Source organism: Melopsittacus undulatus, chromosome 13, assembly GCF_012275295.1.
Source record: "Melopsittacus undulatus isolate bMelUnd1 chromosome 13, bMelUnd1.mat.Z, whole genome shotgun sequence".
Taxonomy (NCBI): domain Eukaryota; kingdom Metazoa; phylum Chordata; class Aves; order Psittaciformes; family Psittaculidae; genus Melopsittacus; species Melopsittacus undulatus.
The window spans coordinates 1,514,453-1,538,883 of NC_047539.1; the positions used below are offsets into that span (position 1 = coordinate 1,514,453).

Genomic DNA, 24,431 nt, shown 5'->3' on the forward strand with positions numbered 1-24,431 from the left:
AGTATCAATATATACATATTTATATATCAATATATAGATAGCTATACAGCTGTATAGAAGATTTGCTCTCTTCACTGAAAAGCAAAGCCACGCTGAGCAGGTCTCAGTGTGGTAGCACATGGGCATGAGAGCATCCTCACCCCTGCCAGCAGCTTGGGCTCCCTTTGGCCCATGGGTGCTGCCTTCCCAAGGGCTCTTGGAGACCCAAGACATCCATCAGCTGAAATGGGAAGCGATGGGCTGGAAAACCAGTGCTGATGCTTGGTGTCAGATCTTGGACATGGATACAGCCACGGAGCACTGCTCAATGGGGGGTGGTGGAAGGAGAAGGGGGCAAACCCTGGCATCAGCTCAGCCACAAGGACACCTACCTCATCCCTGACCCACCACGTTCCACCTCCCCTAGGACGTGCTCAGAGCAGGATGCTGTCGGCATTACAAGGATGAGGTTTTATGACGCGCTTTCCTTACCTTTCCCCATCTGCTTTTCCATTTAGTATTACTTTGTTAACAGCTATTCCTAGATTGTTAATTTAACAGGGAGGTTTGGCGCTTCCAAGCAGGGAAAGCAGCTGTATTAATTTCACTGCTTGGAGCTGCTATCAGCTCAGTGGCTTGTTCAGCCAGACCTGGGTCCTTTAGATAACGGGGTGCAGTAAAACCTAGCTAACAACTGCATCATCCTCCTGGCCTTTGAGCACAGCTCAATCCCCCTGTATATATGTATCTATACATTCAGCACAGAGCTAGCAGGTAACTTTTAAGGCCTCTGATAAGCTCTTTAAAGATGCTTTTGAAACACCACACACAACACAAGCTGCTGCTTGCCTAACAGGGAAACTGAGGCACTGCAGCCAGCGAGGATGGAGCTGCAGCATCGCCTGTCCCTGACCCCCGAGCTGTGATCAGGCTGCCCAGGACAGGAGGGGTTTGGAGAGGGAAAGCCCCACATCCACATCTTTGACCCCAAAGCACTCAGAGCTTAGAGGGGGCTCAGGACCCAGGCAGTGTGTGTGTCCACCCCAATCCATTGGTAGCACCCCCTCCCCAGGCACCCCTACAGTGCTACAATACCGTTTGGTTTTGGCTTTTTGTTTTGTTGTTTTTTTTCTTTTCTGGTCCTTTTATTTAAGAAAAAGAAAATAAAATTAAAATAAAATAAAGGAATAAAGAGACACAGTGGTGGGTAACTTCCAATCCAGAAATAATCCCCTGCCAGCCTCCGCTCCCCCTCCACTGGGTGATGCTGGAGGGGGTCCCCATCCCCACGCCATCAGTGACCATGGGACCACCAGCCCTGGTTACCATAGGGTAAACCTGGCTGAGGATGCTCTTACTGGACATGGGGTTGCCCTGGGCTGGGGGGAGGCCTCTCCAATGAGCCAGAGGGGGCTGGGAGCTGCCACCAGCATGGGGTGACTGGGGAGGCGTTGGGTTATGGCAGTCAGAAGGCACCACAGAGGCTGAGCCTGGATCCAGGTATCCACACTGGGCTGGCACTGAAGGAATGGGGCACTGGGAGACTCAGGCCAGGTCCGTTTGTGTCCCTCTTGCAGTAGTGGGAAGCCTCCACAGCACCTCCCGGTCCCAGAGCTACATCCCATCACCAGTGGGGCAGAAACCAGCCCTGGAGCTCCCAGCAGGGCTGTTGTGTGGCCCCATAGCTGGGAGCACAGGGAAACACAAGGACAGGGAAGCTCATAGGCAGCAGGCTTGGTGGCCACCCCAAACTGCCCCTGCCCAGGCAGCGAGATGGGGCAGAGGCAGCTGCAGTCTCCCCACGAGGTGCTCATATGGCAAACATTACTGTCAGCATCCCACAGGACTCACACAAAAGGGAGCAGGGAAGGATCCCAGCATGTAGTGCCAAGATACAGCAGGCGATGGGGACAGCAGTGCCCCAGACCTGTGGCCATGGGTCTGTTCCCCATCCTGCATCACTCACAGCATGGGGCACAGGCTTTGGCTGGGGGAGCCCCCAACACTCCAACAGCAGATCCCTGAACCAGCACTCACCTCCACAACTGTGCAACCAAAGTGCAGCAAAGGCAGGGGGTTGCCTTTGGGAACCCCACCAGCCACCTTCCCACTGAGCATCTCTTCACTTCCACTCCCTGCACAGCAGGACCCACAGCATCATCCTGCCCTGTGCACCACCTGGACACGCACAGAGGTTCTAACCCCCATCCCTCTCTGCCCCCCGGGCTCCCTTTTCTGCCCCCCACCACAAGCCAGCAGGTTGGGGGGGGCCACACGTGTGCTTGATGCCTCCTCTGGGAAAACCAGATGATAAAGGGCACGGAAAGAACAAGGCCCCAATGGGTGCCTTCCAACGGGGTGAGGATGTGAGATGTGCGGAAGAGGGAAGGCGCAAGAGAGGGCTGAATGTGGGTCTCCAGCCCCGGGGACCCGGCTGGCATGGTGTGGTGTGGTGTGGCACGGCGTGGCGTGGCATGGCACAGCGTGGCAGCCCCCTCCCTCCCACCCCATCCCTCTGGCCCCTGCGCTAAGCGATCTCTTTGATCCTGCGGATGTAGTTGTGAAGCTCTTCGGGGTCCTGCAGCCCCATGTCCTGGCAGACCCACTCCAGGTCCTCCTCATCGGCGATGGGGATGGAGTTGTAGGCCAGCTCGTCGGAGGGCAGCGTGGCGAAGGTGGTGAACTTCACCCGCTTCCGTTTGGAGGTGGGCGAGTTGAGCGGGTCCTCGCTCTGGTCCCGTGTGGAGCCCCCCGAGGAGCCGTCCCCACGGCCATGGACCTGGCTCTGCACACTGGTCTGTGAGCTCCCACTGCTGTGGTGGTCCCCATGGCAGCAGCTCTGCACGTTCTCCAGGGGGTTCCCAGGGCTTTCGGGCTGGGGGGAGAGGTCATTGTGAGCCCGCAAGGGCTGCCCGTTGCCCAGGAAGACCCAGTGGTGGGAATGGTCCATGTTGGTCTGGCCTTCAGGAGGGATACGTTTGTGCCGGTACTTCAGCACAAAGACAATGCAGTTGATGAGGAAGACCAAGATGGCCAGGCAGAAGACACCCAGGAGGGCGTACATGCCTATCTCCAGGTCTGTGAGCCCCCTGGTCACCTGGACGAAGCCCGTGGGGATGGTGGGGAAGTCCTCGGTGGGATGAGATGCGCTGGACATCCTACTGTCCTCGCTCGGCTCCGCTTTCCTCTCCACCTCTGCCCGCAGGGTGGTGCTTGCCCCCGTCTCCACCAGCCCCGGCTTGCTGGGGACATGGTCATAGTCATAGGTTGGGTCCTCCTCGGACCCGAAGTGGACCCGCACACTGGCCAGGGCTGTGAAGAGGATGCTCTTGCGCTTGGTCTTCTGGCAGCTCTCGCAGATGACCAGCTCGACCCTCAGCAGCTCCCCTGCGCCCTCGCTCTGTGCCACCACCAAAGGGAACGCGCGGTCCGGGGTCACCGACACCACCTTCTCATCCAGGCTGCTCACCACCAGGTTGTAGTCCTTGGGGTCGTAGAGGGACAGCGGGGCCGTGGTGCCGTCGCTGTAGGAAATCCACAGGCTCAGGAGCGCTTCCTGCGGGACCAACACAGGCACCGGTTGCCCAGCAGGATGCCAGTCCCACCCGCACCCGTTTGTCCATCCCTCCATCAATCTCTCCAACTTTTCATCCTTCTCCCCATCCAATTCACCCTTTATCCCTCCATCATCCATCTTATTCCTTCCAAACATCACCTAGTTTTCCCTTTTTTACCTGTCCTTTCCCCAGTGTTCCCCATGTTTGCCCAGGCTCACTCCAAACCCCAGCCGCAGAGGTGCCAGATGTGGCTATCAAAGCTATAGGATTTGTTTCAACCCCCTTTGTCCCCACGGTTGGATCCTACCCCGGGAGCAGGGCTGGTTCCCAAGTGTGTGAAGGTTTCGGGTGTATTCTGAGGGTCTGGGATGACCATGAGCAGGATCTGGGAGGGGAGGTTTACAGATGGGAGCCCTCACCCACCCCAAGCTCCCCACATGCACCCTCCTGGCCTCACCTGCTTGAAGAAGCTGAGGGTCTGCTGCACGGACGTCCGGGCAATGATGGTGTGGCTGTTGCCAGGGCTGGGATGGAGAGACAGCGAGAGGCTGGAGACCACCTGGGCCTTCAGGTCTGTGATGCTCACCTTCTCCTCCGCCACCGTCACCAGCGTCTCCCCCAGCACCGCTTCCATGAGCGGGGACACAACCTGCAGGGACCAGGGTGCCCATCACCTCCTGCCACCCCGAGCTCAGGCTGGAGGAGGTGGGGAGATGGGTACCTTGAAGAGTGTGGTGCCCGGCTCCCTCCCGGCCAGTGTGAAGCTGTCCACCATGTGTGCCACCCGTGGGTCATCCACACGCATGAAGTCGCTGACCAGGTCGGTGACCTCCACCAGCCAGTCTGGCCCCAGCATGGTGACCACTTGCTCTGTGCCCTCCGCCGCTGTGGTGTGGAACTGGGTGAAGACCTGCAGTGTGGTGTGCTGGTACTGCAGGGCACAGCCCCTGCTCTGCTTCCGCTCCTCTTCATCCTCCTCGTGTTCGCTGTCCCGCACCAGCCTGCGGGATGGGGCAGTGGTGGGGGGGCAGTGCTACCGAGCTCCCTTTGCCCCCATGGGAAGGGAGAAGGGTGGCCAAGGAGGGACAAACACCAGGACACCAAAAGATGCCTGTTGCCCATAAGGCCTTAGAGGGCTCTAGCAGCACATGGTAACAGGGTCACCAGCATCTCTGCCCCCTAACCAACTGAGTGGAGCAGACATCTCATCCAGAGGGCAACAAGGATGATCAGGGGCTGGAGCACCTCCCATATGAAGTCAGGCTGAGAAAGTTGGGGCTGTTCAGCCTGGAGAAGAGAAGGCTGCATGGAGACCTCAGAGCAGCTTCCAGTATCTGAAGGGGGCCTATAGGGATGCTGGGGAGGGACTGTTCATTAGGGACTGTAGGGATAGGACAAGGGGTAACGGGGTTGAAACTTAAACAGGGAGGTTTAGACTGGATGTAAGGAAGAAGTTCTTTACTGTGAGGGTGCTGAGGCACTGGGATGGGTTGCCCAGGGAGGTTGTGAATGCTCCATCCCTGGCAGTGTTCAAGGCCAGGTTGGATGAAGCCTTGGGTGCCATGGTTTAGTGTGAGGTGTCCCTGCCCATGGCAGGGGGGTTGGAACTGGATGAGCTTAAGGTCCTTTCCAACCCAAACCATTCTGATTCTATGATCTCAGGTTGGTATGGACAACTGGAGGTCTCTAGACCTCAAAGCAGGGCTAACTTGGGAGCTTGGTTGCTCCTGGCCTCCTCCAGGGACATTTTGACCATTGCCTAGGATGGATGCTCCCAACCAGCTCCAGCTGTTGTGCTGGTCCCTGAGTGTTATAATTATCCCAATATAATATATTTATTAGTCAATATAATTGACCAACCTCACTGTGAGGTTTTCCTCCTTCCATACAAACACACAACCCATAGCCATGATCTCCCAACATTTCAGAGGGCCCCTGAGATAACTCTGGCTCCACCATCTTCAACCCCCCCCTCATTAAATGCATAAACAAGGCAACTCAACCACGACCACCTTCTCTGTGCCTCCTTCAGGCCGGACAGACCCCCAAGCACAGTGACTCCAGCACCCACCTCCTGTCCGGCAGGATGGGCACCCTCCAGCCCTTCACTTGGCTCAAGCGGGCGTCTGAGAGCTCAATGTGCAGCGGCAGCTTGGGCACCCACACTGTCATCTCCAGTGGGGCAGAGAGGTGCTCGTAGCTGAAGGTGACCCGGGCGCTCATGGAGCCCTGCGACTCCTTCCCACTGACAAAGACATAGTCACAGCTGCTGGAGACCTGCGGGAGAAGGGAGGATGGAGGGTGACAATAGCACTACAGACACCGGAGGTCCTGGAAGGAGCCTGCCCAGGGGATGGAAAGTGCTCAAACAGGAGAATTTCACCACCAGGTACCCAGAAGAAGGTGTCCCCAGGAGCAAAGATGCTCTCTCCTCGCAGAGATCCCTGCTCAGAAGCATGGACCCACACACACCATGTCCATAATGCAAACTGCCCTCTTGCCACCCTTGCCCAATCCCACCTCAACCAGACACCTTCATTTGGTGCCTCAGTCTCTTTGGCACTGAATCATACCCTTATTCTGCTCTCAAACCAAGAGGCACCCATGGGTGCTTCACAGGGGTTGCACATTGCTCATCCTGGACATCTGCCCCAAAGGCTCCTCCATCCATACCCAGAGGGCACAGGCAGCAAGCACAGACCCCACTGCATGTCCATGTGCCTTGTCCCTCCTGTTAACACCGCACAGAGCTCATCTGAATCCTCACCTTCATCTTCTCACCCTTTCTCTTTTAATTCCCATCTATGCAAATGCCATTGGTTAAATTTGCTATAAAACAAATACACCCCACAGGGGACCACTTATTACTGACCAACCCGACCTGCTGAGAGGATGCCAATGCAGCATCACCTGCATTGCAGCTTAGGCAATCAGAGTCAACAGCTCCTTCCCAGCAAGGCAGAAAACAACCAGGCCAAGGGAACTCCAACCTCTCATCTGCAGTGGCCCCATGGACCAACACTGTCTTCCTTTTTCCCCTCCTACACCATCAGGAATTGCATCCCAGTTGTTTGCTGCTGGAGAAGAGCAAACCCCCCGGTCCAGCCAGCAGTGCAGTCACTCTGAGATGCACCAAGCATCCCACAGCAGCACAGAAGGACTTACTTCCAACAAGCCACTCTCCCATGTGGATTCTCTGATGGCTGATAAAGGGCTGAGTCTGTGCTGCATGGTAGCTGACAGCAGAGGTGCAAGCATCACTGCCGCTCTCCCCCACCTTATCTTTGGGCACCTGTGGTCACTCAGCTGCAGGAGCTTTGCATTCCCAAGCCTGACTTCTACAAGGGCTCCATGTGTTGGCTACAGGAGCCCCCTGCAAGGTGCCTGTGGTCCCAGGGCTGATGGAGAAGGCAGAGCCCAGGACCCAAGCGCCTTGGGAAGCTCCTGCTCCCCAGGCACAGGGTGCAATGCAGGAGGGGTTGTTCCTTGTCTTCCTATCAGATACCAGCTCAGCACATCTGAACAGACAATCTCATCTCTGTAGGGGCAGCGTCTGAATAAAGATGAGCTCCTGGGTGAACCCTCCAGCAAAGGAGGGCTCTGGATATTGTGCTATTTATCACAATAGAGACGGTGGGTTGCTGCTTGCATTACCTTAGCTAATAAACCCTCCCCATGTAACTCCTGGGGAATGCTTGCTCTGCGACTGGGAAAGGCAGGGAGGTTAAAGCTATGACAACAAGATATCCCAGCCCATCAGGCCTGTCCTGATGATGGAGTGACTGCAGATGAGGTTCTAAATGAAGTGCAGGCTTGTTCAGAGGAACTTCCCGGATCTGCAGCAAGGCGTCGGGAAGCAGGAGGCTGAGGTCTGCCTGGGCTGCCAGCCAAAGCACTGCTGGCTCTGCTGCTGTGGCCGGGAGCTTCCCCCTTGGCACAGCCTCAAGCATGCAGCCAAGCAGGAATATCTGCTCCCAGGGCCTCAGCAGTGGGAAGAGGCTGGTGGCACCCAGGGGTCCTGGTGGTGGCTGTGGGTCACTGAGGCTCAGTCCCACTTGCTCCTAGTGCATCCGCATGCAGATGTGGATGGTGGGCTCCTGAGACAGGTTCACAGAGCAAATGATGGGGAGCATCTCCCATTGAGCGTTGCTGGCAGCAGAGGTGGCCTTGTGCATCCCTGAACACACACAGAGCCCCTAAGGCCACCGTATGGGCAGGCAAGGGGGGGTTATTTCTACACTACCTCAAGTGATGAGGTCCTCCCCTATGGGCTGAGCACAGGCAATCACTCAGTGCCACCAAAGAAGGGGATGAGGATGACAACTCCGACCCGTGCTCACCCACCATCCTTCATGAGCAGCCCCAACAACTTCACAGCCTCATCCAGAACATGTTCCCTCCGTGTTACACACGAGAGCAAGCAGCACCAAGCCACAGGCAGCGTGGGGAGAAGCATCTCCCCAGCCCTCATTCATGCTAAATTATTTACAGTAACAGATAGCACATCCCACTATGTAAGCTTTGATTTATGTAACAGGTTTATAGCCCTGACACCGCAATCATACTCCCCAATCTCAGCAGGTAACTGAGAGCTCCCTCGGAAGCCAAGCTCCAGCACAAACACAAAATAACTCAGCCAGCAATTGCATGGGGCTCGGAGCAGGAGGCGAGCCGGGGCCGGAGGGCTGCTCCATGCATTATTCATCCCAGCTCATGTGCATGCGTCTGCTCCCCCCCCAGGTCTGGGGACAGAGAGTAAATAGATTTATGAGTAGAAAGGCAGCACATGAAACAGTTTAAGTGTCTTGGAGTCCATCCTGAAGTGTATTATTGCTCCAGTGTTTTATCACACTGCAGAGGACTGGGCTCCATAAATTAGAGCCGGTGCTGTAAATCGCCCAGATTGGAGTTTCAGTCAAGAACTTGGGTAAACACTTGGTGATGGTGCCTGTCACCCATCGGGGACCAACAGGAAGATGAAGTCCCAATGGAGCTGGGGTTCTGCCCATCACCCCTGGCTTGGCCAGGAAAGCAGCCAGTGGCAAACAAGGGGAGCAGGGGCTATGAACCCCAGGCTGGAGGACATGGGAGAGCCCAGACCCACAGCATGGCTCTGCCTCTGCCCAATGCAGCAAGGACATGGAGAGGGTGGGTTGGGTGGGTGCATGCAGGGAGAGGGGCAGGAGGAGAAGGTAACAAAGCCTAGGGGTGGATGGATGGGAGGAAATGGTGATAGAATAATACAGGCAGGTGGAGAGATGGATACACACAAGGGCAGAAAAATGCATATGGATGGATGGGTCTGGTGATGGCAAAATCCTGGCTGGATTTGGGGACCAACTGCTGCAACAGCGAGACATTTGTGTTCACCTGGTCAGCATCTGTCCCATGCAGCCCATGGTGCTCTTCTCTCTCAGTCCCCTTTTTCACTCCATCCTTCCCAACCACCCAGCTCGTTCCCACATCCCTCTCTGGGGCCTGAGCTCGTTCTGGTACCCAATCCAAACACGAGATAAATGTCACCTGGAGGCAGGAGTGAAGCCACTGATGGAAACCTGCAGCTTACATGGCGAGGTGACAATATTTCACCTTATCAGCACTAAGTGCTCTGATAACCCATAGTTATTGCTGCTGCCTGGTGCCAGCCTGCACAGCGCCAGCATCCCACAGCCTCTCTGGAGACAGTGACAAAGCATCTTGTCCTTCTCCCAGCAGATCCCAGGGAGAGGCACACATGGACTGAAGCCACTGAGGGGATGATGCTTCGGATGGTGTGGGGTTGTGCAGCACATCAGCTCAGCCGCCAGTCCCAGTTTGGGTCACTATCAGGGTCAGCACCCCTGGAAGAGGCTCAGCCCCTCATTAGGGTCATAGGAGCCCCCAACCCACACCCACCTTGATGATGTCTTCGTTGTTAGACTTGCACTCAACCATAGCAGAGACATCCACGATGACACCGCTCAGCTCAATGGCGATGACCTTCACGGGGATGGCCACCGTCCGCCCCGTCAGGATGGCCGTGTTGATGATTTCCGTGTCCTGGGGTGCAAAGGGGACTGTCACGTTAGAGGGCAGCCTCACATCCTGGCTGGCCCCTCTCCTGCTCCAGCCCTGGGGAAGAGAAGGACCTGTGGGTGGGAGGCGGGGTGGGATGTAGGGATGTATTGATGCTATGGGGCAGATGGGCTGAGGGATGCAACCCATCCCCAACATCAGCTCAGCAGAGGACATGGACCCGCTCACCATGGCCAGGGGCACGATGGCTCTGATGTCCCTCTGGATGACTGTCAGCTCCGTCACCACCTTCTCCAGGTCGGGGCGGTGGGTTGCGGCCCCGGTAGTCAATGTGCCACATGATGCGGCGAGTCACCGACTGGCTGGTGAAGTTCTCCATCTCGAAATCCAGCTGCATGATCTCCGAGGAGTCCCCATCCCTGGGCAGGGGCAGGAGGGGACACAGTGAGCTGGGTGCTCCGGGTCCCATGGACTCCCAGGGAGCAGGACCCTCTGAGGATGCAGAGCACACAAGGCTGCTGGGGGATGGCTCATCACAGGGTGATGCTGAAGGGGCTTCCCTATCTCTCCAGCTCCATCTTCCCAGCAGCAGAACTGCATTTCCCATCAGCAGAACTGGGTTTATCAGCCTGGGTTGCTCCTGCCTGCATGTTGATCTCTGCAGGTGTCCCCTGCACCCAGGAGAGCAGTGTGCTCAGGGACACAGCATAAGTCCCTATACAAGAGCCCAGTCCAAGCCACCGACTTTACAGCACTTTCCAAGCGGATTGTATGGGGAAACTGAGGCACAGGAGAAAGAGATTCAATCACAGAGAGCAGAGTGGAGAACACCGAGCTGTGATACAGTGCAGGGCTGTCCCTCAGCCTCTATGGACAGCCATGGGGATGCAGAGGGCAGATGGGCAGGGGATGGGTGAGGTAAGACAGGACCAGCAAGCGGTAACAGCTCCAATACCATCAGCCCATCAAAACCCCACACATTTAATACCACTACTGAGGACCCAGAGCTAATGGACAGGGAATGAAGTGTGGGGCAAGCCCAGGGCAGGATGGGATGGAGAGGCTGGGTGCTGCCAAACCCAGCTCATAGTGCCTAAGGGGACAGGGAACTCAGGAGCTGGTGTCCCTTGTCCTCTGCATCATAACTTGGACACAGTCTGACCCAGAGCATAAATCATCACTCTTACAGCCCACCCCTATGAGCAAACACCCCCAGATGTGACCCTGCCCTCCCATCCCTGCTTCCAACCTGTAAATCCCTTAAGGGGACTCAGAGCTCAGCCCCCCAGGTTAAACCTCTCCATTGCTCCCCCAAACCAGAGCATCCCCAGGGTCACCCCAGAGCCCCCACAAACTGCAGAGCCAGCAAAAGCCCTCCCAGAGCAGGAGGAGGGAGTGGGGTGAGGAAAGGTGAAATCCCTGTGGATTGGGACACCGGGATCAGCTCTGCTCTCATCTCACAGCATAGCAGCCATTAAGGAGGTCCCATTGATCCAGGGATGCAGGATACACTTGGGTTTCTCTCTGATAAATATCTAATGAGTGAAAGGGAGCAGAGAAAGAGGAGAGCAAACCCATGGGGCTGCCCCAGGCCACGGCAAGCCCTGCTCTGTGCTCCTACAGCAGGGACAAAGGGCTTTGCATTGGCTGGTGAGGTCCTGATGGGACTTTGTGCCCCAGGGTTGTCACCCTATGGGAATGCAAGGGAACCACCAAAGGCCTGGATAAGGGGATTGGGCTGCTCACTACCTCTTCCAATGCATAAGTGTTAAATACAGCCGGGAAGAGCCAGGTTCAAAGGCAAAACAGAGCTGCAGCTGCATGCAGGAGGTGGTTCAGCATCGGAACTCCTTGACATAGGGTGTCCATTGGATGCCACCATCTTCTGCCCTCCCTGAGCATCATCTGCCCTCAGCCACGGCAGAGATAAGAGCCAGGCTGTTGGAATAACTTAGGACGCAGCCAGGGTGTAACAGAACACCCCAGATTGCCTATCACCACCCCAAACTGCCTATCACCACCCCAGATTGCCTATCATCACCCCAAATTGGCTATCACCACCCCAAAGCTCAGGGCTTTCTCCGCACAACCAAAAGCCCCCATAGCCCCAGCAAGGCAACGTCCTCCGTCTGCACAGCCCACAGGGCAACACGGCTTCGAATCATCCACACTTGCCATTGCATTAATGTTTGATGGAGTTGTTTGTCTAAAAGGTGATGGTAATCGCTTTAAATTCATCCTCCGTCTCTAACCTTTCCTGCCTGATTTGAAGCAGCAGTGGCAGGCAGGGAGAGGGGGAAGGGACGGGGAGAGGAGCTGGCTGCTGGCAGCGTGCACAGGGGTGCCCATGCAGAGGAGAGGGGACTCGTGGCTCTGGGGACACTGGTGTCCATCAGCATCCCCCATAGGACATCCTGAGGCTGGTGGACTCGGATGCTGCGGCTGTGTTTTGGGACCAATGGAAAACCCACCCTCTGGGTAAGCCCTTTGGAGCTCACATTCAAAGGGGTCAGAGCTGAGCATCTCCTTTCTGCAGGAGTTCAGCCCCTGCTTCACTCAGTGTGGGGCAGAGATTCCCTATGCAGAGAGCAGGAATCACATCAACTCACTCAACCCAGCTCCTGCAGATACTGGTCTCCCTCTTCCCATGTTCACACTGATGGAGAACAATTGCTTTCCAGCACTTCAGAGACTCCTGTTACTGGTTTTGACACCGTGCCCATCCCCTGCCCTTGCTCACTGTGTCCTACCCACATGGATGCAAGGAGCAAAGCTGCCCCTTGCTCTTGCAGCCTCCACAATCTCCCCTTCTCCAGGCTGAACAACCTCTGGGTTTTCAGCCTGGCTTTGTGGGTCCTTGCTCTTTGGGATCATTCTCATTTCTATCCCCCAGACTCTACTCAACTGACCTGAGCCTTTCCTGGAGCCTCAGCAATGAGCATCATCCTTGTGTTAATCAGGGCAGAACTTGCTCTGCCCATCTCAGGTGCTGCCTTGGTTCAAGCTGCCCCTCTGACACTCATCCATCATCCAGGGAGATGTTGCCTGGGGACTGCTCCCCTTCCTTCCCAGAGGAGACACCAGGACAGTCAGCAAAGAGCTGCTGCCTCTCATAGTATTAGATCTGCTTTTAAACCCACAGCACTTCCCCTCCAACCTGGGGATGCTCCATGCTTCCCAATTCAGCCCCCAAATCCACCACCTGTATCCACCAGCATCCAGGTAATCCCAGCTCAGAGCCAGGGATGCAGCTGCTCAATGGTACCCATGACTTAGGAGCACTTGCTTGAGCCCCAGCTTGTTTCCCTGTGTTGACCACAGAGCAGATCCCACCTGAACGCATCACCTCACACAGCCCTTGGGCAGCTGCCTGCCTAACCCCAAACCTGCCCATGAATCCCACCTTCACCTTCCCATTAGCCTTCTACATGGTGCCGGAGGGTTAAAAACCACACATAACATCAACCCTCCTCCCACATCAGTGCAGGACCTGCTCCAACCTCATCTGGGTTTGCGGGTTTGACCTCAACACTGCTCCTTGCCCTTCAGTGCCTCCACAGTCCAAGCCATGCCTCAGTTTCCCCTACCAGCACCCACTTGGCGCTGCAGCCAACAGGAACCCAGTGTGGGGGCAAAGGGAGAACCGCTCCACGTCAAACCCCATGCCCTGGTTATGGGGGGCAGGCACAGGGGGACCCTTACCTGGGCCCGGCACCATCCACCCTGGAGACATCGACAGTGGCAGTGGAGTGCTTGCCGCCCGTCAGCAGCTCCGAGCTCACCAGCCACTGCCCACTCCTTGACCTGGTGCTCAGCAGGTTGACTCCCTTCTTGGCCTTCACCCTGTGGAGAGCGATGGTCAGGGATGGATCAGCACCCCCAGACCCTCCCCATAGGGGGGGGGGTTGCCCCTGATCCCTCCTGGCTGTTGGAAACACCCTCCAGGCTGTCACCAGCAGCCATGGGGCTAAGCCCACCCCAGCACCACTTTCCCATAGGATTTTGCCCCACTCCATCCAATGGTTTTGTCCCCCATCCCAGTGTTGTCCCATAGAACAGTAACACCCCTGTGGGGCAGCAAGTCCCCTTGTCATTCCACACCTTGTTCCCAAAGTGCCTGTGAACAAACCCACATCTACTGTGGGGCCCTAATCCCAGTGCAACTGGGCAAAGGCAGCAGTCCATAGTGACAATGCAGAGATGGAAACCCTGGATGGACAGCCCTTCCCTTCAACAAGGTCCTACTTGCATAGCCCCAGAGCATTGCAAACCCATGTGCTGGTTGCATCTCTGGCCTCCCTCAGCTTCCCAAAGCCCTTCCAGCAGGTTCCATAAATGCAATATGCTGTTCCATCCTCTCCTTCCTGCCCATGGCTGCCTTTGCACAGCGCTGCCCAAACAACCAACATCATGGAAAGGATGCAGTGGGGACAGCCCTGGTACCTTACCTGAGGGTGAAGTGCTCCACAGTGGAGTTGGACATCAGGTAGAGGAGGATGCTCAGCACCTCCCCTGGCTTGAGGGGCTTGTCGGGCAGGCGGATGAAGACGTTGCCATCCAGCCGATGCTCCTGCATGGGCTGCCCCGGGCCGGGCTGCAGGAGGCTGACGCTGCCGATGCGCAGCAGTGGGTGCTGTGTGGGACCCTCAGTCCTGGCTCCCCCAGCCCCACGGCGAGGGAACCAATCTCCCCAAGGCACTGTCCGGCCCCATCGGGGGCATGCAGGGTGTAATAGAGCTCGGCTTGCTGGCTCTCAGCCGGCACCTCCAGGCTCTCAGGGCTCTTCCTCCTGCCCAATGGCACAGCCGGGGGTCCGAACCAGGCGTGGGGCAGCTCAGCCTGCACCAGGCACATGGCCAGGCTGCCCCGCAGGCGACACGAGCTCTTGATCTCACGGGCATCCCGGAATGCATGGAGCCGCACACAGGGCAGCCGGTCCGTGACATCGAAGTCATCCCAATCCCGGCCAGCAACATAGAAGAGCACTTGGACCACGGGCTGGTTGGCCACCAGCCGGGGCTGGACGATGAAGGCGCGCACCTTCCAGTTGACGGTGAGGCGGTCGGGGACCTCCAAGGTGCTGGAGGGCTGCAACTGCTCCTTGGGCAGCACCAGCCCCGTGCTGAAGGGCCCCAGGGTGACGTTGAGCACGGGCAGCTCCTTGGTCTGGAAGACAACGAAGGGCTTCTGCCGTTGCAGCTGGGTGCTGCTGTTGCCCACCGGGCTGGCTCCCACCTCCTTGAGGAAGAAGGCCAAGCGGGTGTTGGACAGGCGGTAGCTCACGGGCAGTGTGACAGCACCGGGGGGCTCGGGGGGCTCCGGGCTGGGGGGTGGCCCCTTGGCATGGGCTGTGAAGGGGATGGAGAATACAGGTTAGTGCTGGGCATCCCCCTCCAGAGCATCTCCTGAGCCCCAGTACCCAGGCAGTGGTCCAGCCCTGCAGCAAGGAGTGGGGGCTTCAGCCCCCAGACCCATCACAAAGGCAGCAAGGGCCTGGCTGGGTTTCTGTCCTGCAAACCAAAGCCTCAGATGTCCCCAGGACCTCAGCACCATTGTGCTTCCCAGTGGGAGGCTCCAGCCTCACCAAACCCACCCTGAGCATGGGATGGGGTGTCCAGCAAGGAGGGATGCTCAGGGGCTGCCCCAGGGTGTGTTGAAGCTGCATCCAACCTCAGTATTGCCACTGGGGTGCCCACAGCACTGGTCTCCCACCCACACCCATGCCAAGGCACCAGCTGAAACAGCACAAACACACTCATAGAAACAAGGCACAACCAGCTACATCCCTGCTTCCAGCTCTGCAGACAAATGGATGCTGAGCTTCTCCAGAGGCTCATTACCAAAAATTAGGCAGGTCCAGGCTAATTTTTGGCTGGCAGTTCCCATGAAGTATCTATGATCAAGGCTTTCCTCCTGCTTTCAGCTCCCACATCACACAGGGAAGGTGGCAAAGTCAGTTCCTTCACCCCAGACCCACTCCATCCCCGTGGGATCCCTGTAAGTGTGGTGTCATGGCCAGTCTGCCACCCATCATCCCAACCAGCTGGGTGCAGCTGGGTAATGTCCCTGGGTGCCAAAGCTGGCCTAGCCCCCACATTTTTCCAGGCACGGACATGACCTGATGGAAAAGTGCTGAAGATGCTTTTGGAGCTACCTTGCACTAACCCCAGCAGCACCCAGATCTCATTTCGGTCCTTCTTTTAACCATTTTGCCTTAAAACCCAAAGAAGAACGAGCAGCAGGCAGGCTGAGCAGGCAGCCCCTGGAGCTGGAGGGATGGAGCTGCCCCAGCCCCTCGGACAGAGCCAGTTATCCCTATGCCATAACCAGCAAGAGGACAGACACCCACGAGCACCCTTCCTGCTGGAGCAGATGCTGTGCAAGGTGGACGGTGCGGAGCCGACGCACACACTGTGCCAGCAGCTGCGGGAGCCTGGAAGGCATCTCAAGGTCTTTGCATCCACCAGTGCCTGCCAGCAATCCCCAGGAGCCCCGGGTCCCCCTCGCTCCCCCCCCCCGGCTCTCAAGCCAGCCCCATTCCCGGCACTGATTGTAATCGTTCCCAAGCGGCTCCCGAGCAGGAGAGCCCAAATTACCCGTGTCAAACAGCGGTGAAAGGTGCAGATTGTGATGGCTCAGCTCCTGGGAGCAGCTCAGCCCCATTCCCAGCCAGGGATGAGGGGCATGTCAGGACATCAAGGCTTTCCCCAGCAAGGACCATAGCCCGGGGCTGAAGGGGAAGCAGGACCCACAGCCCACCCAGGGAACTCTGCTGTGGGGACTTAAGCAGCTTAAAGGGCTCATAAAGGGATTAGCACTCGATATGGGGTGGGCAGCATCCACTGCTGCGCTGCCTGGGATGGAACTTGTCTGTGAACAGAATTCCCTGTGGCCGGATGGATGCTGGGGATGCACCACCAGCATCACCGGCACCACCATGGGCACCGCTCCGGTGCCTGCCATGCTAACCCTGCCTGCTGCTGAGCACATCCTGCTCTCCTGCTCTGTTTTCCCACCTCCTGGGAAGCCGGGAGCTGTCAGATGCTGAGCCTAGGGAAGCACCCATGGGTGCTGCTCTGAGGGTGTTTCCTGCTGTGATATGTGAAGCTCTGCCATCCTCCCCTGCATCCTGCTGGCACGGGCACGGCTGCTCCCACCATCCCTATCTGTTAGAGAAGGATCTTTCCCAAGGCACCAGATTATTTGTGGAATAGGATTTACCACCTGGAGCAACACGAACCCGAGCACTTGGTGAATGGTACCAGCAGCAGCAGCCAGGGAAAGAGGCTTTGAAATAGCCGCCAGTTTTTAACCCTTAGAACCAGAGCTGCAGCAACCAGCTCTTTCCTCCTTGCTGTGGGGATTCTCTGATTGGCAAATAAGGGTTGTGCACCAGGAGGGGCAAGGGGGACCTGTTCAATGCAGATAAAGCACCGTGGTGCCATGGGGAAACGCAGGTGGCCTCATCACGAAGCCCATGCACAGACCTGCACCCTGGCCATTGCCAGACAGGGAAAAAGCACCAGGGACAAGCTGGGATGGAGATTAATGTGATGGTCATCATTAGTTCAGTGCAGGAGGATCGCTGGCACCCAGAGAAGCTATTTCATTCCACAGACAAAATGCAGTTAAATGATGCTATGATCTGTCGCCAGAAGGGGGACAGGACCGGCGCCTCCGTTCCTTGGCCATAAACTAATCCTGCCAGGAGAGGGGCCAATCCAGCCGCATCCCAGCCCAGGATCACAGCCCAGCCCGAGCCTCTGTGCCACAATGGGACAGAGGGAGGAGAGGGAGGGAGAAGGGAGGAAGGAGATGCACACATGGATGGATGCATGGCTGCTGCCCTAGGTAGCGAGGAAGAAGGATGGACAAGGATATTTGAACCAGCAGAGAGAACAGAGCATGTGTGGATGGATGGAAGGAGACAGGCAGATCAGGAATGGCTGGACGGCAAGAGAATAGCTCTGGGAAGAGGGATAAGAAAGGATGGATGGAACGTTAACACAGTGGCCCAGGAGATGGATGGATGGATGGATGGACAGACGAATGGACAGTATAACTTAGGAGATGGAAGGAAGATGAAAGGAAGGAGAAGGATAGATGGAAGTATGGGCAGACAAGCAAACCAGCTCAGGGGACTCTAGTCCCCACACTACTGTCCCCAGCCCCTGCTCTGGCTTCTAGCAGCCCCCAGGAGGGAACATGGCCCTCATGCCCCCCACTTCTGGGTGGGTTTAGGGGGAGAAAAGGGTTAAACTCTGGTCTCTGGCTGCAGTTAATGGGATTTGCAGTGCCTGACCTGTATCCTGGGTTTATTAGACCGGCGCAGACAGGACCATATGGTCCTTGCACACTCACAGCTCCAAGCAACAAAGCAGATCTCCATCCTGGGCCAGGCTCTGACCAGCCCAGGGCTGCCTGGATCCCCCATGGTGGGATGGACAGGACTCTGTGCATCCCCTCCTCACCCCATAGCAGCACAGTGGGGAGCTGGGATGAGCTGCAACCCATGATGGGAAGAGAGATGGAAACACACAACTGCTGGGACCCCCCTCACCAAGCCCCACATCTGCCCAGCCAGATGTGTCCCATGCTGGCCACAGCCAGATGTGCCCAGCTGCTCCCCTGGCCATGAGGGCACATGGAGATAGCAGCAGCACCTTCCAGCCCTGCCTTCAAATCAAGACCACACTCCCCATGCCAAGGGTCCTGCTTGACAAGGGCCCTACCATGGGGTTGTGGTCATCAGTGACCACCCTAGTGCTCTGCCCCCCCCCCACACCTGGGGATGCTGGGGTCAGACAGACTGATGGACACAAGGGAAGAGAGGCCAATGGACAGACTGGACATAGCTGGGACTGGTGGGAGGCACCAGCTCATTCACCTCCCCTGCTTGCCCCCATCCATCCTGCCCCTGCTGCAGTCACACCAGCCCCATCCCTGCTCCCACCTGCTGCTCCAAGGCCAAAGAGGCCTCCTCCCCTTCCCCTTATCCATCACAGATAGTCAGTGCTGAGCTCCAGCTTAGCCCCAGCCCCAGCTGTCTGCCATAGGGATCACTTTAGCGATGCTCTGGGGGGTGGATATTTATCCCAGCTTATCCAGTGGGACACAGCAGGGGCTTCCCAGCACATATATCCCCACTTAGCAGGGGAAAAGCGTATAGGAAAGCACTGGAGAAGAGGGAAAGGAGGTTTGAGGTCATGCCAGGAAGGTTAAAACTTCTCATGACGTTAACAGGTAGCACTGGGGGCTTGTGCATCAATGGAGCAAACACAGGTCTGAGGAAGATACTGAAACACTGGTGATGTGGTACCCCAGTGCCCTGTCTCCTGCCAGGCCATCACCAGGAGCTGTTGCCATAGATAACACCAGCCCATTCCCAGCTGGGCTTCCATGGTGATTCCTCCTTGGAGCAAGCCAGGAAAGTTGTCCATAAAGCCATGGTTTCATAGAATCCGAGATGGGTTGGAATGGACCTTAAAGCCCATCCAGTCCCAACCCCTGCCATGGGCAGGGACCCTTCCACTGGAGCAGCTGCTCCAAGCCCCTGTGTCCCAACCTGGCCTTGAGCACTGCCAGGGATGGGGCAGCCACAGCTTCTCTGGGCACCCTGTGCCAGCATCTCAGCACCCTCACAGGGAACAGCTTCTGCCTCAGAGCTCAGCTCAGTCTCCCCTCTCTTGGGCAGGTTCAAGCCATTCCCCTTGGCCTGGCCCTACAGGCCCTTGTCCCAAGCCCCTCTCCAGCTTTCCCGTTTAAACCCAGCTCCTGAACAGAGTGACAAGGTAAAGATCCTGCCCCTGAATCAGAGACATGAGGGCAGGACATGCCTCTGCCTCAGTTTACCCACATTGGTCAGCACCCAGATGAGACAATGGGTGATGGATTCATCCAAAACACCCAGAGCCAGGGGAGCATGGCAAACCCCACAGCCCCTAAGAAGGAAGCCCACCCTGCTATTCCCCACCAAGCCTCCAGCACAGATGTCCCTGTTGCCACTTCATTTCAAGCCTACATAAAATCACCATGCTCTCCTGAGCATCCCACAGATTCCTGCCCCACAGCCACCAGGACCGAGAGCAAAAGAGAAACACAGGCAGCAACAGTCCCAAATGCCAGGCAAGCAGCACATCTGCATACTCCCAGGGATGTCCCAACAGCTGGATGACCCAATAACTGGGTGCTCCAGCTTGAGGCAGCCCCAGCTCCCAGAGAAGAGCCCAACTCATTCAGCATCTCCCCACTCAACCAGAACCAGGCCTCATTACACATCCCTTTCCATCCCCACCAAGAGGGATCAAGCACTTCCAAACACCCTAAAAGCCAACAGAAAAGGGGAAGCAGAGGCCTCCATCCCTCCACCCAGAGCTCAGTCAGTCCCAACACGAGCTCCCCTCCATTCTTCCACACAGTAAAAGAAGCAGCCAGTAACAAAACCCAGGCCAAAACCAGAACACGACGGGGCCATCTTATGGAACCTCCAAAGCACTTCCCAGCAGCCAGAGCCTGCAAAATTGTTTGCAGCTCCATATAAGACAAGTGTCTCTCCCTGCCCTCCCATGTGCCCAGAGCCTCTGTCTCCAATCCCAGCTAATTGGAACTCAATTAAGTGAAATAATTGTTACAAAATGTAAAATTACCTTCCCCCAGTGCGCAGCACAGAGATGCCCTGGCTGTGACTGCAGGGAAGGGAGGGACACAGGGATGCTCCCAGCTCTGCTCATGGGAAAGCCCCATGGGCCACAACACTCAACCAGGAGGTTAAACTGATCCAAGGCTTCCCAAAACCAGCCTAGGGTAGGAATTGAGTGGGTGCTGGTAAGGAAGAGTGCAGGCTCGAAAGGGGATTCTCTCTAGTGTCTAATACAGGGCTGTGCCTGTGGCCTGGTGGGACTATTGCTAGATTCCCATTTTCTTATAGGTCCTTAAGACTTCTCCCCATCCTGATGGGGATCATCCCCATCATCATCCCCATCCATGATGAAGCCTGGCTTCATCAGTAGAAGGAACATGATAGGAACTCCTAGTGGCACTCAGCCCCAGGCTAGCACCCAGGCTGTATTGCAGGGCCAGCAGCACTAAGCAAGAGACCCATCCCAGCTCCACAAGAGGCTGCGGTGCTGAGGTCTGCATTTCCTCCAGGACATTATTAAAAGGAGGGGAAGCAAGGAACCTAAAAGAATAAATAAATATGGTGTAATGGGATGGTGCTGTGCAGAGGCACAGCCTGCCATAAATTCCTGGAGCTGGGAAGGCTTTTACATGGCAGCTACTTTAGAGCAATTTCCACAAATCACAGCAAGGACAGGCTGGGGGACAGGGAGGAGAAGGTCTTTATGGAGGAAGAAGAAAAATGAAGGGATTAATTAAAGGGAGCAGGAGGAGGACAAGGCAGGGCCTGACTATGAATGTCCATAGGGATGCCAGGGGGCTCAGAAAGGCAGCAAGGGGGGAGCTGCCCTGGGATGAAGTGGCACCCCCAGCACATGCTGTGGTGGGGTCCCCCTGCATGCCAGCAGCAAGCAGCATAGATGGTTCCCAAATACCCGTCCTGGGGAGCCAAAACTGGGAGGAAAGGCAGCAAAGGAGAGCCCTGGGAAGCAGGGACAGGGAGAAGCCACAGCAACACAGTGTTGGTGCAGAGGAGACCCAGTGATGCTCCCGAAACCATGTGTCCCGCTTGAATCCTCCTTGTGCCGCTCTCCATCCCCTCCCAGGAACATCCTCCCTGCACCCTTCAATGTGAACACCACAGTGCCCTGGTGCCATCACCAGCCTGGGCTGTGCAGAGCAGCACATCTCAGCCTGATCAGACCCTGGTTAGTTTTCACCCCTGGTGACATGTGTGATGCTGTGTTCAGAGCCAGAGCAGGGATTTGATCCCAAAGACACTCAAGGAGTGTGAGGAGCTTGCAGATAAACCCAAGCAATTGGGGCAGTATCACCCCAAAATCAGGGCTGGGGACAGGCATTGAGCCAGGGACTCCACCAGGTCAGGGCTTTGCCACCAGCCAAGTGGGCACAGCAATTAAACATGCACAGCTTGAATGCAGTCCCCTTCCTTTCTTTGATATAGGTACCCGGAGAGGAGCACGATCCATCAGCTGCACCGAGCCGGCAGCAGTAGGCCATTGCATTTTCCCATCTGATTCATGTTCTAGGTTGGAAAACTCAGCTTTTCCTCAAGGAAAAAAGAATGGATTCAAAATGAATTCATTCCCAACTTTTGCCAGTCTGGGGAAGAGCCCAACCTGTCAGAGCCCATTTAACCACAGCACAACCTGCCACCCTTAATTCTTGCATCAGGGAGATGAAGACAGGACCCAGATGAGACAATGGGGTGATGGATTCATTGCAGGGGCCCTGAGGTGTACAGCACCAGTGAGCAGGGGCAAAGCCACCCCAGTACCTTGAGCAGAGCTAGTGGAACATCAGGGGCAGCAAACACTGTGTAAGTGATGGGAATGTTCACCAGCAGGAGATGAACATTGGGAATTGCCTTGATTATGGTATCCTCCTGGAGGCCAGAGCTGCAAGTGAAGGGCTCAGCACCCAGCCAGCATTCAAGGGACGTGTGATCCTGTGCAACAGGTCAGGCAGCAGCCTAAGGAAAACAAAGGGAATGGTCCCCAGCAGAGCCACATCCCAAGGAGCAGCCTCTGCATCCCAGGGTGTTTGTGTGAGGTGACAGCCCATGACCCCCCCAGCCTGGCTCGTGCCTCCCCCAGGGTGGGAATCACTGAGCCACCATCAATGGTGGCTGGGAGGACCCCATTTCTCCCAGTTTTCATGGGAACAGTGAGCTCCAACCTCATCTTCCCTTGGCGAGGAGCACCTGGAGCTGTCCCACCTTCACACCATTGAGCCATTCCTCTTTCTGGCAATCACCCATGGACAAACTCCCTGTCCCAAAGGCACCGCTGGGGTCCCCATCACAGCACATCCCACCCCAAGGAAGCAGCCACCTCCCTTCCCTTCCCGGTGGCTTGCTCATTAGCAGAACCATGTATTTAATAACAGGAGACTCTGATTAGATTAGCAAGAGTGACCTTTTCCAGATGGATGGGATGCAACCACAGGCACCACACAGGAGGGGATCACACCGGAACATTCCTCCATACACATCATGGGCTATTTTGGGACAAGGAATTGCAGAGGCAAATAAAATCAGTTGTGGCCATGTAAGCATCCCTTTCCCTCACCCAGTCATCTTGGGATCAGGCCATGTCCTGATGCCACCCCCCTGTTAGTGTCTGGGGGGGCTACAGGAGAGGCATGGAGCTGGGATTGTGCCAGTGCAATGGTAGGGATGCTCTGCAGGGTTGGTTTTTTGCTTTCCTGCTCTGTTTAAGATGCAGAGAAGCTTGGTGAGGAGGGACCTCAGCAGCCAGACATGGTGAGGGGAATTCAGAGCAGCAGTTAGGGACAAAAAGCCAGGGTTCCCAAAAATCCCTGTGCAATTCCAAGCCAGGGGGTTGCTGCTATCCAATTCCCTGCCTCAGTTTCCCCAGTGATGCAGCAGGGCTGAGCCGGGGGTGCAGCATCATGACACAGAGAAGTGCACACACAAAATGATGGTTCTGCCAAGAGCATTGAGGAACCTAATGCACCTTGAAATCCCCAAAGCCAAAGCCTGCAACAGATGCTCACCAAAACCATCACTCAGAGGGTATCCATCATGCCACTGACACCATCCCTCATCCTCTGCTCTTTCCTCAGCAACACCAAGAGGACAAAAGGGGTTGAAGAAGAAGCGATTTCCCAGTGGGGTATCCAACTCTGCAACACCACATCCCAGCACAAGCATCCTGCTGGGATTTAAGGTTGGGAGATGGAGCGGGGCCCTGGGGACACGCAAGGACCACCCAGAGCTGAAAGCCTTTTCTGTGGCACCAGAAGGCAGAACTTGGGCCAGCTTTAACCCAGCTCAGAAGCCGGATCCCGTCTCTCACCTGCCTTCCAGGATGAGGAATGATCCTATCGCCCCTTGTCCTGCTCCTGGCCGGAGCTGAGGCTGCCTGACCCCACCAGCACGGCCGGGATGGGGGCTGTGAAAACGAGCAAAACACCGGGTGCACGTTCCGGGTTCGGCAGCAGTTACTGCACATCTCCACCTGCTTGCCTGAGAACCCCGGAGCTGGGAGATGCTCTGCGCTGGAACAAGGGATGGCGCTGGTCCATAGCGGTCCAGAGCCCCCGCTCCTTGCCGGGGTTGGGGTGCGCTGCCTGGAGCCCCCCACCAGGGAGGAGCCATGCCACAGCCATCATCCTTCACCCCAGCCCAGCGCCCTGTGTCTTGCCCATGGTGGGAACAAGTGGTGGGGGATACGGGGAGAGCGCACAGCCCCAACCCCACCAGCAGCAGGATGGAGGTGCCGGGGCCTGTTAGGATCCAGCACAGGAACCCTAAACCTGGGGTTTACACTGGGACAGATGCGGAACAACCCCAGCACCCCTGGACCAGTGCCCCTGGGCAAGAGCTGCCTCTGGGAGAGGGTAAAACAAGGCACGCTGTGGGGACAAGGCTCAGCAGGCAGCGAGGGAAGGTGCAAGAATCCAGGTTCAACCCCATGGACAGCACAAGGTATTCTGCAAGTGGGTGGCTAAATTCCCCTGTGCCACATCCTGACACATCCCTCAGAGCGCTGCAGTACAAGCACAGCAAACACACACCATCACACCGCAGCCACAGGGTCCAGCCATCCATCCCACCATCCATCCCACCATCCATGCCCACCATCCATCCCCACCATCCCTGCAACCATCCCACTCTGGAGATGCCAAAACAACCCCTTTCTGGAAGCAGCTGGATCCAGAGCCGATGGCAAAGTGGCTCCCGGTGCAGGCAGATCAGTGCAACAAGGGCAAGGCTGG

At 56.6% G+C, this 24,431-nt stretch overlaps 1 protein-coding gene across 1 annotated transcript; it reads right to left on the reverse strand.

Annotated features, from left to right (window-relative positions):
* Positions 1 to 2,504: 2,504 nt before the first annotated feature.
* Positions 2,505 to 14,364, reverse strand: TMEM132E (transmembrane protein 132E). The gene is given in 9 exon segments (XM_034068881.1): positions 2,505 to 3,535; positions 3,994 to 4,185; positions 4,258 to 4,537; positions 5,608 to 5,813; positions 9,432 to 9,575; positions 9,780 to 9,846; positions 9,848 to 9,970; positions 13,254 to 13,394; positions 14,000 to 14,364. Coding segments are annotated over 9 exon segments (2,310 nt in total). The 5' UTR covers positions 14,128 to 14,364; the 3' UTR covers positions 2,505 to 2,506.
* Between the last annotated feature and the right edge of the window lie 10,067 nt (positions 14,365 to 24,431).